General features: G+C 47.2%; 1 protein-coding gene across 3 annotated transcripts in view; it reads left to right on the top strand.

The window, feature by feature from the left end:
• ACTN4 (actinin alpha 4) overlaps positions 1-13,792 on the top strand; it is a 79,801-nt gene that overhangs the window by 45,575 nt on the left and 20,434 nt on the right. For 2 of the 3 annotated variants that reach the window (XM_050928421.1, XM_050928423.1), the window contains exons 4-9: positions 4,069-4,155; positions 4,889-4,976; positions 5,506-5,584; positions 6,034-6,115; positions 7,074-7,159; positions 13,595-13,687. In XM_050928421.1, the coding sequence (XP_050784378.1) occupies positions 4,069-4,155; positions 4,889-4,976; positions 5,506-5,584; positions 6,034-6,115; positions 7,074-7,159; positions 13,595-13,687 (515 nt within the window). Of the gene's footprint in view, positions 1-4,068; positions 4,156-4,888; positions 4,977-5,505; positions 5,585-6,033; positions 6,116-7,073; positions 7,160-7,717; positions 7,804-13,594; positions 13,688-13,792 lie in introns of all 3 variants that reach the window. The other variant, XM_050928422.1, reaches the window with a different exon arrangement.

Raw genomic sequence — 13,792 nt, 5'->3', positions numbered from 1 at the left:
ACTGGATTATGCGAATAACTTGAATGACACCAAATGCCTATAGTTCAGTCAACAGAAAGAGATGAAATTGGGTCAGAGGTTCATAGTTCTGGGAGCCTAATTGCATTCAAACAACGACGGTTGCAGTTGCTGTAGTTTAGCTAACATGCGGGGTAACCACTTTAACAGAACTTGTTCATTTCTAAAATGTAACTTTACACTCACCATGTCTGTTTCTTAGATGGCGAGAATAACATTTGGAGAGTAAGAGTTATAGATGGCCAAGAGTTATAGATGGCCACGGTCAATTCCGAAGTCTGGATGTTCAGACCTTTAGTAGCCAAATCACCAGCAGTGCAGTACATGTCAGTTCTGGGATGGGTTCATCCATCTCATCGGTGATAGAGTTACTTCTCTCCTCCCTCTTTTGCGGATTAATGGATTAAGCTAAAACTCACCCCCTAGGTAAAATATCCTTCTGTTGTGTGTGCAAGAGCATGTTTGGTGAGGGAGGACATTCATCTGGAGTTATTACCACAGTTGGAAGTACCACAGTTGCTGCTGTGTAATAGATGAATACAGTGTGCATGGGGCTTTACAGACAGCCGTGGCCACAAGCAGACGTAACCATAAATATCATCAGTGTTGATACCTGCCATAGAAATGCTGAAGAGACACTGAATCCCACCTTACTGTTGTCTGAATGCTAAGGGGTTGGGAAAGGAAAAAAACATAAACTTATGGCTCATCCTGGGAACTGTTATGCAGTCAAGTCAGTGAAATCAGCAGCAGGGTTGGCTTAGAGTACCTGAGCATAATGCACGTGGTCTTGGCCCTGTGTGAAGAATGGCTTGTTCTGAATAAGGCTTGTAAGTATCTCCTCTTCTCCAGGGTTAGCTACATCCAAGGGAAGCCAGGTATGCTCAAGGCAATTTAAAAGCTTGTTGGGAGCTTGGAAATTAATATTGAACCGTGGTGATTGCCTATAAAGCCATTTGAACAGTTAGTTCAAGGCATGATTCTTTCTCCATGGTCAGTTGGATGGCGGCATGCTGCTGTTTTTTAAAACTAATTGCCATTAGTGCGTGGATCAAAGAATGTGTCCAGAAAAGCAAAATATTTGTATTTGCATTGTTCCAAGTCTCCAGGCAGGCCTGGTATTTCTTTGAGCTTTGCCAGACATATATACTGGCAGTCAACTTATGCTTTGAAAAGCAAAATTCCTGCTCTCGGATCAGAACCTCAGATTTTCTTTAGTGGTTCTTTACGGCTGGACCCAGGGCCGGCTCCAGGCACCAGCGTAGGAAGCAGGTGCTTGGGGTGGCACTCTGTCCAGTATCAGGGTGGCACGTCCGGGTCTTCGGCGGGAATTTGGCGGCGGGTCCCTCATTCCCTCTCTCCCTCTTTGAGCTGCCGCCGAAGAGGAAGGGGGGGGGGGGGCCGCCACCAAACTGCCACCAAAGAAGCGGCGCGATTGAGCTGCCACCGAAGTGCCGTCACTTGTCTTTCTCTCCCCCCCATCTTGGGGTGGCAGAAAAGCTGGAGCCGGCCCTGGCTGGACCCACTCCCGGCTTTGCCTCTCCTAGCTGCATTTATTTAATCTGTCCAAAGAAAACCACCCTGGTTAAACAGACCCCAGAGGAGCTTCACAGAATTGCAGAATAGTGAGAATATCCAGATAGATGGTCCACTAAAATGCTATTAATGGTGAGTTCACTTTGGAAAACTAGTTCTCCATTTACACAGATCACACAGATTTTTTTTGGATATTTCCATAATGAAACTTTACAATAAAGTCCAATAGCATGAAAAACAAAACAGTTTTTATCCTGATTTTTTTAACATTTGTATCTGTCTCTCTGGGGTTCCTAAATGGGGAGTTTGTGAGGGAGAAGTACTGCATTTTTCTCACTATTGCAAATAACTTAAAATCTGTCAGTTTAAGATAACTCGTTTGAATGCAAAGTATTTCTCCTCTCTTCCTTCCCAAGGAGGATAGTCTAGAAGAGAACTAAATTCTTCCATCTCCTTATTGGTGGCTTCTGTATGTGCATCAGTACTCGTCGTCTATTTATAGTTCTCTACCCTTAGATTGTCCAGGCTGCTACATTTTTAAACACGTTTTTTCCCTTGATATTTTTGTTGGAGTTTAGAATGTGGGAATAAATTTGGCTAAATTACCCACCCAGGAATATAGTTACGTTAGACAGAAATATTTTATTAGCGTATTTGAATCCTTTATGCCTCAGGGCGTAAGCAAACCATTGAGTGGTGGGGGTTCGGAAGAAACTTCCTTTGGAGCAAGAAACCTCTGCCTATTTCCTCCCTCTAAAGCATCTCGCACTGGCCACTACTGGATAGGATGCTGGGCTGATCTGATATGGCAGTTTGTTCCCCAGAAATACAAGCTGCAGCAGCCGTCTCTTCATAGAACCTGTCCTTGCTCACAAGAACCATGACCTGTTCCTTGGACTTGTGAAACTCTCACTGTTGCTTAGACACCGAGGGGTACTGCTAGGACATCACTTGGCACTAGGCTACCTTGCAAAGCCAGTTTGAATTAATCAAGTAACATGGCTTGCACTGAGGTTGAAAGTAACTGGTGTCTTTTCTCTTGACTATCCCTGAAACCGGAGCCTGTTCCAGCTAGTGCCACATTACAATTCAAGGTGCGGGGGTGTGTGTGTCTGATTTACAAAAGCCAATTTATCCACTGAGCTCTGCACCTAGATATTAGCTAGTGCTGTGACTGTTCAACAGCCCTCTTGGCATCCAGACTTACTTCTTTGTGCTTCCAAGGGTTTATCTGGTTTGAAAGAGACTTTTAGCTGCTCAAGAGACGTGAGAAATTCCATGTCTAGTTGTTCAAAGAAATCATCTTGCTATCACTGTTTAACTAATTTGGGGTCCCTTAATCTCCATAATCACACAAGTTTCCTACTCTCCTTTATTTCATACAATTGAAACTAATAGATGCAAACTCATCATTTTGAGGGGGATTGAAAGAGGCTTTCTTGCTGTATCTAGATCAGGGGGACCCCTCAGGGGATCACAAGATTATTACATGGAGGAGTCACGAGCTGTCAGCCTCCACCTCAAACCCCGCTTTGCCTCCAGCATTTATAATGGTGTTAAATATATAAAAATGTGGTGTTAATTGATAAGGGGGGGTCGCACTCAGAGGCCTGCTATGTGAAAGGGGTCACCAGGACAAAAGTTTGAGAACCACTGATCTAGATGGCTCCTGGCACTGTGACTGACTAGCATTGTCATAGGCTGAGTGCAGATGTAGTTGGCTTTGTCCGCATGGCAGTGGATGTTGCAGCCTATTACTCTAGAGAGCTGGGTTTAAACAGAAGTTTGCGGTGAGGTCGTTAATAAACTATCCTGTGTCCCTGCATGATGATGCCCAATTGTCAGTTTTATAGCCATTAGCCTTGTCTACTCATGGGATCTGCGAGTGGAATTTGGATAGCGGGTGATCGGGGATGAGCTGTGTGTGGGAAGCTTGTGCTATCCGATTCTCTCTCAGAATTGCCAGATGTACCCGGGTATGCTAAAGAGGCAGTGTAAGGTATGGATTCCCGAAACCCCACGAGTGTTGCTAGTGAAACATGAACACTGGTCTGGTACCTCTGCTCCACTGTCTAGTATCAGAATGCAAACTGGAGGCCTTCTCTCACTGCTCCTTTTTTGTCCTTCAGAGTTTTGAGTCCTCAGATGTGAACTCCAACTTTGAATGAAAAGATTAGCTTCCATATATCCTTTATTGAAGTGTCGCCCCTCTGTCCTCTATAGAGTAAAATGTAAACTGGTTACGGACACACCAGAACTTAAAATCCTGAAGTGTTTGAATCTGAATGCAATAAACTCTTTCTGGATGTGCGGACAGTGCAATTGGCTTAGTATTTGGCTTTCAACTGGGCTAGATGTTAATGGCTATTTACTGTAGCGCCTCTGGAAATTCTTCTCCTAGCTTGCTTGCACCTGGAAGTTGTTTGCTGATGTGTCTGTATGTAAGAAAACAAGGTTTTCCTCCATTCCTGGTGAGTTTAATGTCAATGTTCTTCTCTCCTCGATTGCTTTCAGAGATTGTAGATGGCAATGCAAAGATGACATTGGGCATGATCTGGACAATTATCCTTCGATTTGCCATTCAGGACATTTCTGTGGAAGGTAAGAGCCAGGCGTGTGCAAGCTATGTCCTTGTCTTCTGCTTCATTGCTCTCCAGCACATTAGAGGGATCTCTGCAATTACAGCACAAAGAATGTATGATGGGGAAGATAGAACTGGTGCAGTGAATTGATGCAGTTTTATGATAATCCAGGACAGCTCATGCATCTGCAAGTCACGTTTCCAATGCACACTTTTTGCACAGCTGTCTGTTCCAGTAAATCACTTACTGTGCTTCTGCTTCACTTGCTCTGTTGGCCGTAAGTGCTAAATACCTGATCCATGTGAATCTGGGACTGCGGGGTGGGTCATCGGTGTTCTTTTCTACACTGTTCTTCCCCTGTGCTGATCCAGATTTTCGGATAGTCCCTCCGACCACCTAGTGGTAATAGAAGGAAGATGAGCTTTTTACCCCATACTTGCAGCTGTCCTGGCTCAACACACCAACTGGAGACTGTCCTTCCTAGTTGGAGACAACCACGATGGCAAATAAACTGAGATCACCCTGAATATGAATTGCAGTACTTGACTTGCATGTTTTTGACCAGGTTGGCTTGTGACTCAGACACATGCTGTAACACTAACATTAAACAAGGGGGTAGGTTGCACCCTTCACCATCTGTGGATAAGTCTCAGTCATCTGTTACACTCTTGTCTCATATTCTTGGTTTAAAACTCTACCTGGAGAGACACGCTCCTGGGCACAGACCCTTAATTGCCCTGTGTCTTTTGCAGAGACCTCTGCCAAGGAAGGGCTGCTGCTGTGGTGTCAGAGGAAGACGGCGCCCTACAAGAACGTCAATGTACAAAATTTCCACATCAGGTAACTGCTTGTCAGACCCCCTCTTAGCAAGTGCTCGACTCTGTCTGCTCCTTTACACGCTTCAGAAAGAGCTCTCCATGTTGGCAGGTAGTGTTGCGTGTCTTCAAGACAGCAAGAAATAGCCCATTCCCTTGGCCTCAGAGGCATCTCCATGAAATATTCAATGGGCCTGCCATTAGGGAAGTGATGCTTTCAGCGCAGCTTGGCCGGAACAAAACCCCCAAATTCATGCATGTTTTGCTGTCATTTAAATCTGCAATTCCAGCCATTGCTGCTTCTTATCTGGGCTGTTATTCTCAGGAGATCCTGGGGGTCGAAGACCTGAAATGCCCATCTAAAGGAAGCATGCAGTTAACTGTGCATAGTAATCAGTCCTGCTACTTCTAGAGGCATTAAATCAAGGTGAACTGAAAAAAAAATCTGTTGGACTCTAGTGTGTATTGGTGATCATTTTCTGTAGTGTATTATACAGATACGTGTATTTAACCCCATACACTAAAGCCATCTAACTCTCTGATCTCTTTCGTAGCTGGAAGGACGGTCTTGCTTTCAATGCCTTGATCCACAGACACAGACCAGAGCTCATTGAATACGACAAGCTCAGAAAGGTACATCTCTGCTGTGGCCGTGTTATCTTCTCTTCAGAAGCCAAGTTCTGTGCTGCCTGACACACTCCAGGGAAACATGTGTCCCACTTAAACTCTGACCCCCCTTGTAGCTGCTAGCTGTGTCTCTTATTAGAATGTGAATTCCATGCTAGAAGGCAGGATTTGCAAAGATTTTCTTGTCACATGGTAGTCTCTGTTCTGTTCAGTGAGACAGGAATTGGAGTCTGGCAGGGAATGGTCGGCTTCTGGGAGCAGGTGACTGAGGAACGTTTGGGTCATTGGTGGAAAAGGTTAGACATGAATGCTTCAGCAAGTCTGCCTTCAAGAGGAAAGGGGGAAGATGTTAGGCAGCCTGCTGAGCAGCCCTTGGGGCAGCAGTGCCATCTGTGTTAGAGGGAGCTTCCAGTGACTCAGGGTCGTAACACCTTTTTACAATGTCCTTTTCCCAGGATGATCCTGTGACGAACCTGAACAACGCCTTTGAGGTGGCTGAGAAATACCTGGACATCCCCAAGATGTTGGATGCCGAGGGTAAGGCTTTCCAGACACTCGCTGCAGTAACCACCTCGGTCAGTGGAAGTTTCTGCCGTTGCAATGGAGATGACCCAGTCCCATGAACAACTTGTTTGTCAAGGCAAGAGGAAAGTGCATTTCCTCCATTGCTGCGTCACATAGGACTGGGTCTCAGGTGGTCTGATCTGACAGGGCAACCAGCCTGGCTTGTGTTTAAAAGTCAGACCTGGCCTTCCATACAGCAGTCACATCTCCCACCCTTTCCATGACTAGGCTTGTCTTTGCAAGGCCACATAAGGCTAATCCTGCAGCTTTGTAAACGCGTGACGGATCACAAATTTGTTGTCAAATGCATCCTGCCTTTCTCTGTTTTCACTAGTAGTGAAGCTGTCCCAACTGGAACTGATTGCCCTCTGATACCTTGGCCGCTTGTAGCTGTTCATTCCCATTTGTAAATGTAATGCTCACAGAACGTAGTGACCTTTCCTGCATAGGGCCATAGTGTGAACTGAACGAGAAGTGAGACCGGAATTGAGGAACCATGTGTTGGTTACTTTGGGTAAAAGTGCACCCCGGTTCCTTTTTTGTGTGGTGATAATCTCACTAGACTGTCTCCACCACTAAATCCCAGGGCCAACATTCCCTTTTTAAAACAGTCACAGAAACCATAGCAGCTGCCCTAGATAAAATGATTCATTCAGTACCAGTAGCTGCAAATGGCTTGTGTTTAGTCTTGGTTGACAAGCTTATCTTTCACATTCTGTAGTATATCCAGGACAGTTTTGATGGCCTCTTCTGCCCACCCAGATATTCTAGCACTTCTTTTTTTAGAGAGCTGCTTATCTACAGGACTACAGAATGGTGAAGAGCGGGTTTCTTGAGATGATGTGCGGGATGTGCCTTGACCATCAAGTCTGACTCAGTGTGAAACCAGGCTCTCCCCACAAGGGCATTAACACTTATTGTTCGCTTGCAGACATTGTCAACACAGCTCGCCCTGATGAGAAGGCCATCATGACCTATGTATCCAGCTTCTACCATGCATTTTCTGGCGCGCAGAAGGTACCAGAGGCAGCTGTGTTCATCTCGCTATAACTCTTCGAACTGCGGCATCCTACACTGACTCGGTTTTTCTTGCAGATGGCAGTGGTCTCTTGCTGACTGGAAAGCAAATCTCAGCTAGTTCATACATGCTCAGGGAGCTGTCCAGCTTCCGTGGCTCCAGCTATTATGTAACACTAGAGGGACCAGAAAAATAAAATGTATAGAGTAGGTGACTGGGGCATATCATTAGTGAGGGGGAAACTATGTAGCAATAAACAGTAGGAGAAATCAACTTTCCAGCCAAGAAACTGAATCCCAAGACCGATAGCAGTGTCTCAGCTCAAGGGCTGCTAGCGGAGTAGAACTAGTCATCTCGGGAGAGTCTCAGACTTTAAGGGACAGGAGCTCTGAACTGAGTGGAAAAGATTTAAAACAGCCCATTTGGCTGAGTCACGCTCTAGCTTAGGTTTGGATTCCAGTCTGAAGCAAGCGCCTGTTCCCCCTCAGCTGCATGCCAGAGGGGCTGGGAGGTTCCCACGCTGCTCTCTTCACTCTCCTCCCTTTCTTTCTGTGCAGATATTGTAGGCACTCTCAGGCCCGATGAGAAGGCTATCATGACATACGTTTCCTGCTTCTACCATGCTTTCTCGGGGGCTCAAAAGGTGAGCTTTTGGCAGGTGGAATTGCTTCTGCTTCTACGCATGTCTTGTCTGTTCAGCTGCCACTAATCTTGCACACTGAGCAACTTACAGGCTTGTTACACATTAAGGGCTTATGAGAAATGTGGTGAGTGAAAACGGCTGGAATGATCTCTGGCCGCTGAGACTGGTAGAGAAACAAAAACATAGCCCCTGGCAATAATAAAAATCTAGGGTGGTTGGTACATTGTACATAGCACTGCCCACTGAAGGGTCACTGCTTCCAGCAGCCAGCGGGGGTGAGAGGAGAAGTAATCACTCCATTTTTAATTGATCTTTTCGCTGTCCTCCAAATACTGATGTTAGATGGGAGATCTTCACAGTCACGTCTTATGGAGCTGGAGGGGAGTGAGCTGTCTTACATTATGGCAAGCCATGAGAATTATAGGGCTGCTTGCCATAATCCCCTGGCTGAGGCTCCTTTAACACGCTTGATGCAAAGATGTCTAAACTCAAACTGCTAGCCCAATAGAAACTAAAAAAACTATTCCAGCTGGGGATGTGGGGATAATTAAGTGCCCAAATAACAGCCTCCAGTGGCTGTTGTGGTGCAGGAAGGTAGCTGACAGAGTGCTCAGCTGAAATTAGCACCCAAGTATTTATGATCACAGCGGAACTCTTGGATCACTGGCATAATGAGCACAAATCTGGATGACTCAGCTGACTTAATCAAATTTGATTCTGCATTAGGCTTTTCATTTCCCATGAAAATGCCATGTCTGTGCAATTGGCACTGCTGTCAGTTGATTGGCGCGTAGGATAGCAGCAGCACCATCATTTGAAAGTCTTGGTGATGACAGTTTAACCTAGTGCATATCCTGTTTGCTTTCTCGTCCCCTTCCTGAGCTGTGTCTCATGTGCAGTTACAATCTTATCCAGGACCCTTATCGCTGCTGTTAATATGCCTCTCATACTAGGCTCTGCAGCAAAAGTAGTGCCAAGTGAGATTGGCATCAGCATTTCTGTTAAGTGCTGGTTTCCCTCGTTTCGCTAGAATATCCTTCTCAGCCCCATTTCATCTTAGATATTGCTGTTTTGGGGTGGTTGTCTTCCTTTGGCAATGGAGAATATCACTAGGAAGGTTAGGTTTAGGAAAACAGACTTGTTAGAGTTCTGTCAGTCCAGACATTGCTTAAACACTCAGCTCTTTGAGGAACATACCTGACAAATGCCCAAATCCATAATAGATTAGCCTTGCTGTTACCCTCTGCTATTGTAGGGGAAAGGACAGATATTCTCTGAAACCAGCATGGCTCTTTATGTAGACAACTGATTGGGAAGAACATTCTTCAGTGGCAGCTAGATACTGCCACTAGATGACTTTTACTATCATACTATTTTCAAGAGCATCTAAGTCCCATTTTCAAAAGTGACTTGATTCTGAGGCCCCGACGTGCCTGTTAACTTTCAATAGACTGTCTCCCAAGTGCCTAAGTCATTTTGGAAATGGGATTTACGCTCTCTGGAAAATCTTTCTAGCATTGTCCTGACTCACTATCATCTCGATTGGGGTAAGTCATTACACCTCTGGTTCTTGGAATCAAGCCCCTCTGTTAATATCAAATCTACTATGGTTACACTCTTGCTGGGACTCTGCTGACTGAAATATGAAACTAGATTACAAGCAGGAATTTCTATGCTGCTTCCGCTTTTCATGGTGGTCTTAAACTGTGGTTTTCCCTTCCTTCCCGTACCACACTAAATGCTTGTGTCTTTTGTTCACATTTAGAACACAAATCCAGGTCAGTCGGATTGTCTTCAATTGCTTGTGTAGCTGCTGTAGTTTGGACGTTTGAGATGCATCTTTAATTGCTGATTCACTTTAAATGCCATTTTAGTGCTGACTGGGCTTCAGGGGATAAATGAGCCGTTTAGATGCCTTGCTGCAGACCACGGGTGTCTGTCCGGCTTTGATTTTTAGAGAGAACTGTTGAGTAAACTCTTTGGGGCAGGGACCATGGTTGCCCTATAGGCTTGTACAGGAGCCAGCACCACTGGGGTCTTCTGATGCTACTGAACCAAGTTTTACTTGTTAAACCATTATTGGAGCAAGGCTGAAACTAGTCTCCGATCTGCCATCAGTAACGGAGGCCCAAGTGCAGATTAGGCGCCTGGCCATTACGCCCATGGAAAATGGCACTATTCTAGCGTGGTAGCATTTCCTCCCGCCTTTTCGCTGGTGTGACTGATTACATGCTGTACAAGGGAACAGAGCAGCAGGCTCTGAGGGTCCAACCGGGGCTCAGACAGAACTAGACGCATTTCATTTCCAATGCGAGGCACCAGACGTGTTACACCTGCCCACGTTCTTGGACCAAAGATGGGGAGTAGCTTCCTTTATTACTTGTTCCCCTAGTTCATAAGAGCCCCATTGTGCTGGGCACTTACAAACACAGAACAAAAGTGAAAGGCTGTGCCCCAAATTGCTGACAGCCTGAGACAATGGATGCATGCGGACACCTGGCGGAGTACAAGGGAACAGTGACAGTATGTGTCAGCGAGATTGGCAGTGGTCAAAGCACACTAGTAGCCTAACCGTTCTCGTGTTCTGTAGGCATCCTGGCTTCCTTGAAATGCATTCTGGATTCGAATGGCTGTTCCCTTCGTTAGGAAGTGAGTTGCCCATAGTAGCAGATACTGCGCTAATCTGTTGTATAGTGTAGGGCTGAGCTGGGGATGCTTACGAGGGCTATTTTATGCAAAGAGGAGTAGCCTGCATCTTGACTGCCTGTGAGTTCTGAAGCAGTTTTACAAAGCTGAAGGCAGAAGGGCAGAGCTGTACCTGATCAGTAAATTGCCTCAGCCACAGGCACTCCGATGACTGATGTTAGACGGTTCATAGATTCCGAGGCCAGAAGGGACCTTTGTGACCATCTCGGCCGACCTGTGTACCGCAGGCCATAGAACAGGGGTGGGCAGACTACGACCTGGGGGCAGTATCTGGCCCTTCAGACGTTTTTAATCTGGCCCTTGAGCTCCCACTGGGGAGCAGGGTCCAGAGCTTGTCCTGCTCTGGCGTTCCAGCCGGGGAGTGGGGTTGGGGGCTTGCCCCACTCTGCGTGGCTCCTGGACGCAGTGAATGCCCCCGCTCCAGCTCCTATGCATAAGGGCAGCCAGGGGGCTCCATACGCCACCCCCGCAGTTCCCATTGGCCAGGAACCATGGTAAGCACTGCCTGGAGCCTGCACCCCTGAGCCCACCACCACCACTCCCTGCCGCAGCCCAGATCCCCCTCCTGCCCTCAACTCCTCCAGCACAGAGCACCCTCCTGCACCCCAACCCCTCATCCACAGCCCCACCCGAGAGCCCGCATCCCCTGCCGAAGCCCTTTCTCCCACACCCCAACCGCCTATCCCAGCCCGGAGCCCCCTCCCACACCCAGAACTCATTTCTGGCCCCACCTCAGAGCCCACTCCCCCAGCCAGAGCCCTCACTCCCTCCCGCACCCCAGCCCCCAATTTCGTCAGCATTCATGGCCCGCTATACAATTTCCATACCCAGATGTGGCCCTCTGGCCAAAAAGTTTACCCACCCCTGCCCTAGAACTTCCCTATAATAATTCCTAGAGCAGATCTAAGATTCTGACCTAACATTTTTCACATGCTGCATACATTTGTCAGCGCTGGATCCTGTTCAGCTGTAGGATATGATTATTAAAGATCAGGATTAACTTACTTAGTAAAGTGTAAAACTTTTATAGGCTGAAAGCATTAACCTTGTTTGTTAGCCAATGTTTGAGAAACACGTACTGGATACGTATTCCATCTGCACTGAAATGTTTCTATTAAAATCTGACCTTGCGTGTATTAGCTAGCACTTCTCCCAGGCATCCCTGGGTGGATGTAATGTGTGAAATTCTGGCCTGGCCAGTGTGTTTTATTGTTCTTTGTCTGATCCCAATCTCTAGCACCACAGCTGGCATGTTCTCTGCATCAGCTGGTATTTATTAGCTTCTCGTAGCATGCGGTGGTTTTTCCAGTGTTCTTGTGTGTCGTGCTCTAATTCCAGTCCCAAGGCTGAGGTGGCAACGGATGTGTGCTGCATGTGAGCATGTCTAATATGGTTAAGTGGTACCCAGCAGTGTGAGGAGGAGAATCCAGACTGCTTGTCGCTTGTTTTGTTGCTAACAGGAATCAAACTTCTGCTGTCTAGTCTTTTCGGCAATTCGTTTCCCCAGCTCTGTTTTCTTCTCCCCACCCTCCTATAGACCCTCTTCATTATTTCTGTTGATGTCTGGCTTTCAACTCCTCCTCTTGGACTCTTTCTCTGCTGCCTACAAGGTACTTGATCTCTTGACTTTCCTTCTTTGCATCCACGTATCCCACTCTCCTATCTAATCCACAGAGGAATTTCGCCTTTCCCCACCTGCCTTGCAGAAGGAAGGCGTGTGTACAGTACTGAAGGCTCCAGTGAAATCTCAGTCAGGGAACCGGGGCTTGTTCTCATTGACAAAGCGAAAAGATTGATAACCATGTGAATGCTTGTGGCCTCAGTGCCCTAGTTCTGGGAAGACAGTAACCCAGAATGCAGCGGCTGAAATGCTGAGTGCCTTGACAAATAGTGAATTTTGGAGCTAAATCCTGAGTTTGTTAAGCATGAGGAGTCAACGGGTGTCGAATAAGGAGTGGAATATGCAAAGTGGAGAGATTCTGACACTACCACAAACACACTTTCTTGGTAAAATACTAGTTTACGAACTCTGTGGTCGTCCAGCCAGTTAACATTCCAAGTGAGAATGCAGCAATCTGGTCTTGTATCGTTTTAGGGTGCAACTGACCGTGTGCTCCATTCTTATAAACCAGAGAACCAGGTGTGATGCCTAGGGGAAGATATGGGAGTCTCAGATGCTGGGGAGGGGATCTGGGCGCAGCATGGGAAGGTGCCATGTCAGAGACTCTTTCAGAATTGCTGTAGGCTGGCGCCACAGTCTTGCGATGATGGGCAGATCCTCATTCCAGTAGCTAGCAAGCTGGGCTTTCACAAGGCTCTGGGGATGGGTGGCCTTGGAATACAGGCACATGAGGAGCAGTCCTGAGATCTAGGTCTTACTCCTTGCTTTGCCCCAGTCTCAGTGGCATGTCGTTTCTGTTTCCCAGTCTATAAAATGGGCACATGCCTACCTGACTAGGGTGCTGTGCCGTGCTCAGGTGCACATGAACATGCAGAGGGCTTAATCTTCCCCTCAAGGCAGTGGAGAGGCTCTGGCCAATAACCATTCAGATATCACCTGCTTATGCTGAGCTTGGAAAAAAGCTTTGATCGGTTGGATCCATCCGAGCCAGAATTCCCAGGCGCCATTGGAGGCTCCCTGCTCTGTGGAGCAGACGTTTGGAAGCCACAAGCCTCAGCGGCTGGAGGAAAGATCTGGTGTTGGCAGAACACACCGGGGCAGCTCAGGAACCTACTTCCTAATTAGTCCCATTAGCACAGGCAATGCTGGTCTGGGCTGTGGGAGCCGGAGCTAGGGGAGCCTCCCTGGTGGGCGAGTTGCACTGTCACGGTGAGTTATGCAAGGGGAATCTTCTAGCTGAGGAGGCTTCAGGGTAAATCTTCCACATGACATGGCAAGTGCTGATTAAACCTGTCAGCAAGTCCCTCTGAGGGGACTGGTCTAGCTTCAGAGTGGCTTTCCTTTCCTCTGTGTGGGGGCTGGACAGATCATAACATTGCTAGCTTCTCCTTTCATGCATTGTCCTTGCTCCTCTGCTGCAAATGGCTCTAAAATCCACCCCCTTCCCCTTTTGCCTCCCCCCAGGCTGAGACAGCAGCGAACCGGATTTGCAAAGTGCTGGCTGTGAACCAGGAGAACGAGCACCTGATGGAGGACTATGAGAAACTGGCATCTGATGTGAGTCCCCCTGCCTTCTGGTCACTTCCCTGAGTGGAGGGGAGCGCTGAGCTGGAGGCCAACAGGGAGCCTGGCGGTGTATTGTGGAGGGTGGCCTACGCTTTT

The sequence above is a fragment of the Gopherus flavomarginatus genome, chromosome 18 (genome assembly GCF_025201925.1).
Source record: "Gopherus flavomarginatus isolate rGopFla2 chromosome 18, rGopFla2.mat.asm, whole genome shotgun sequence".
Classification (NCBI taxonomy): Eukaryota; Metazoa; Chordata; order Testudines; family Testudinidae; genus Gopherus; species Gopherus flavomarginatus.
The sequence above is the reverse complement of the archived record's forward strand: the minus strand, read 5'-3'. Positions and strand labels throughout refer to the sequence as shown.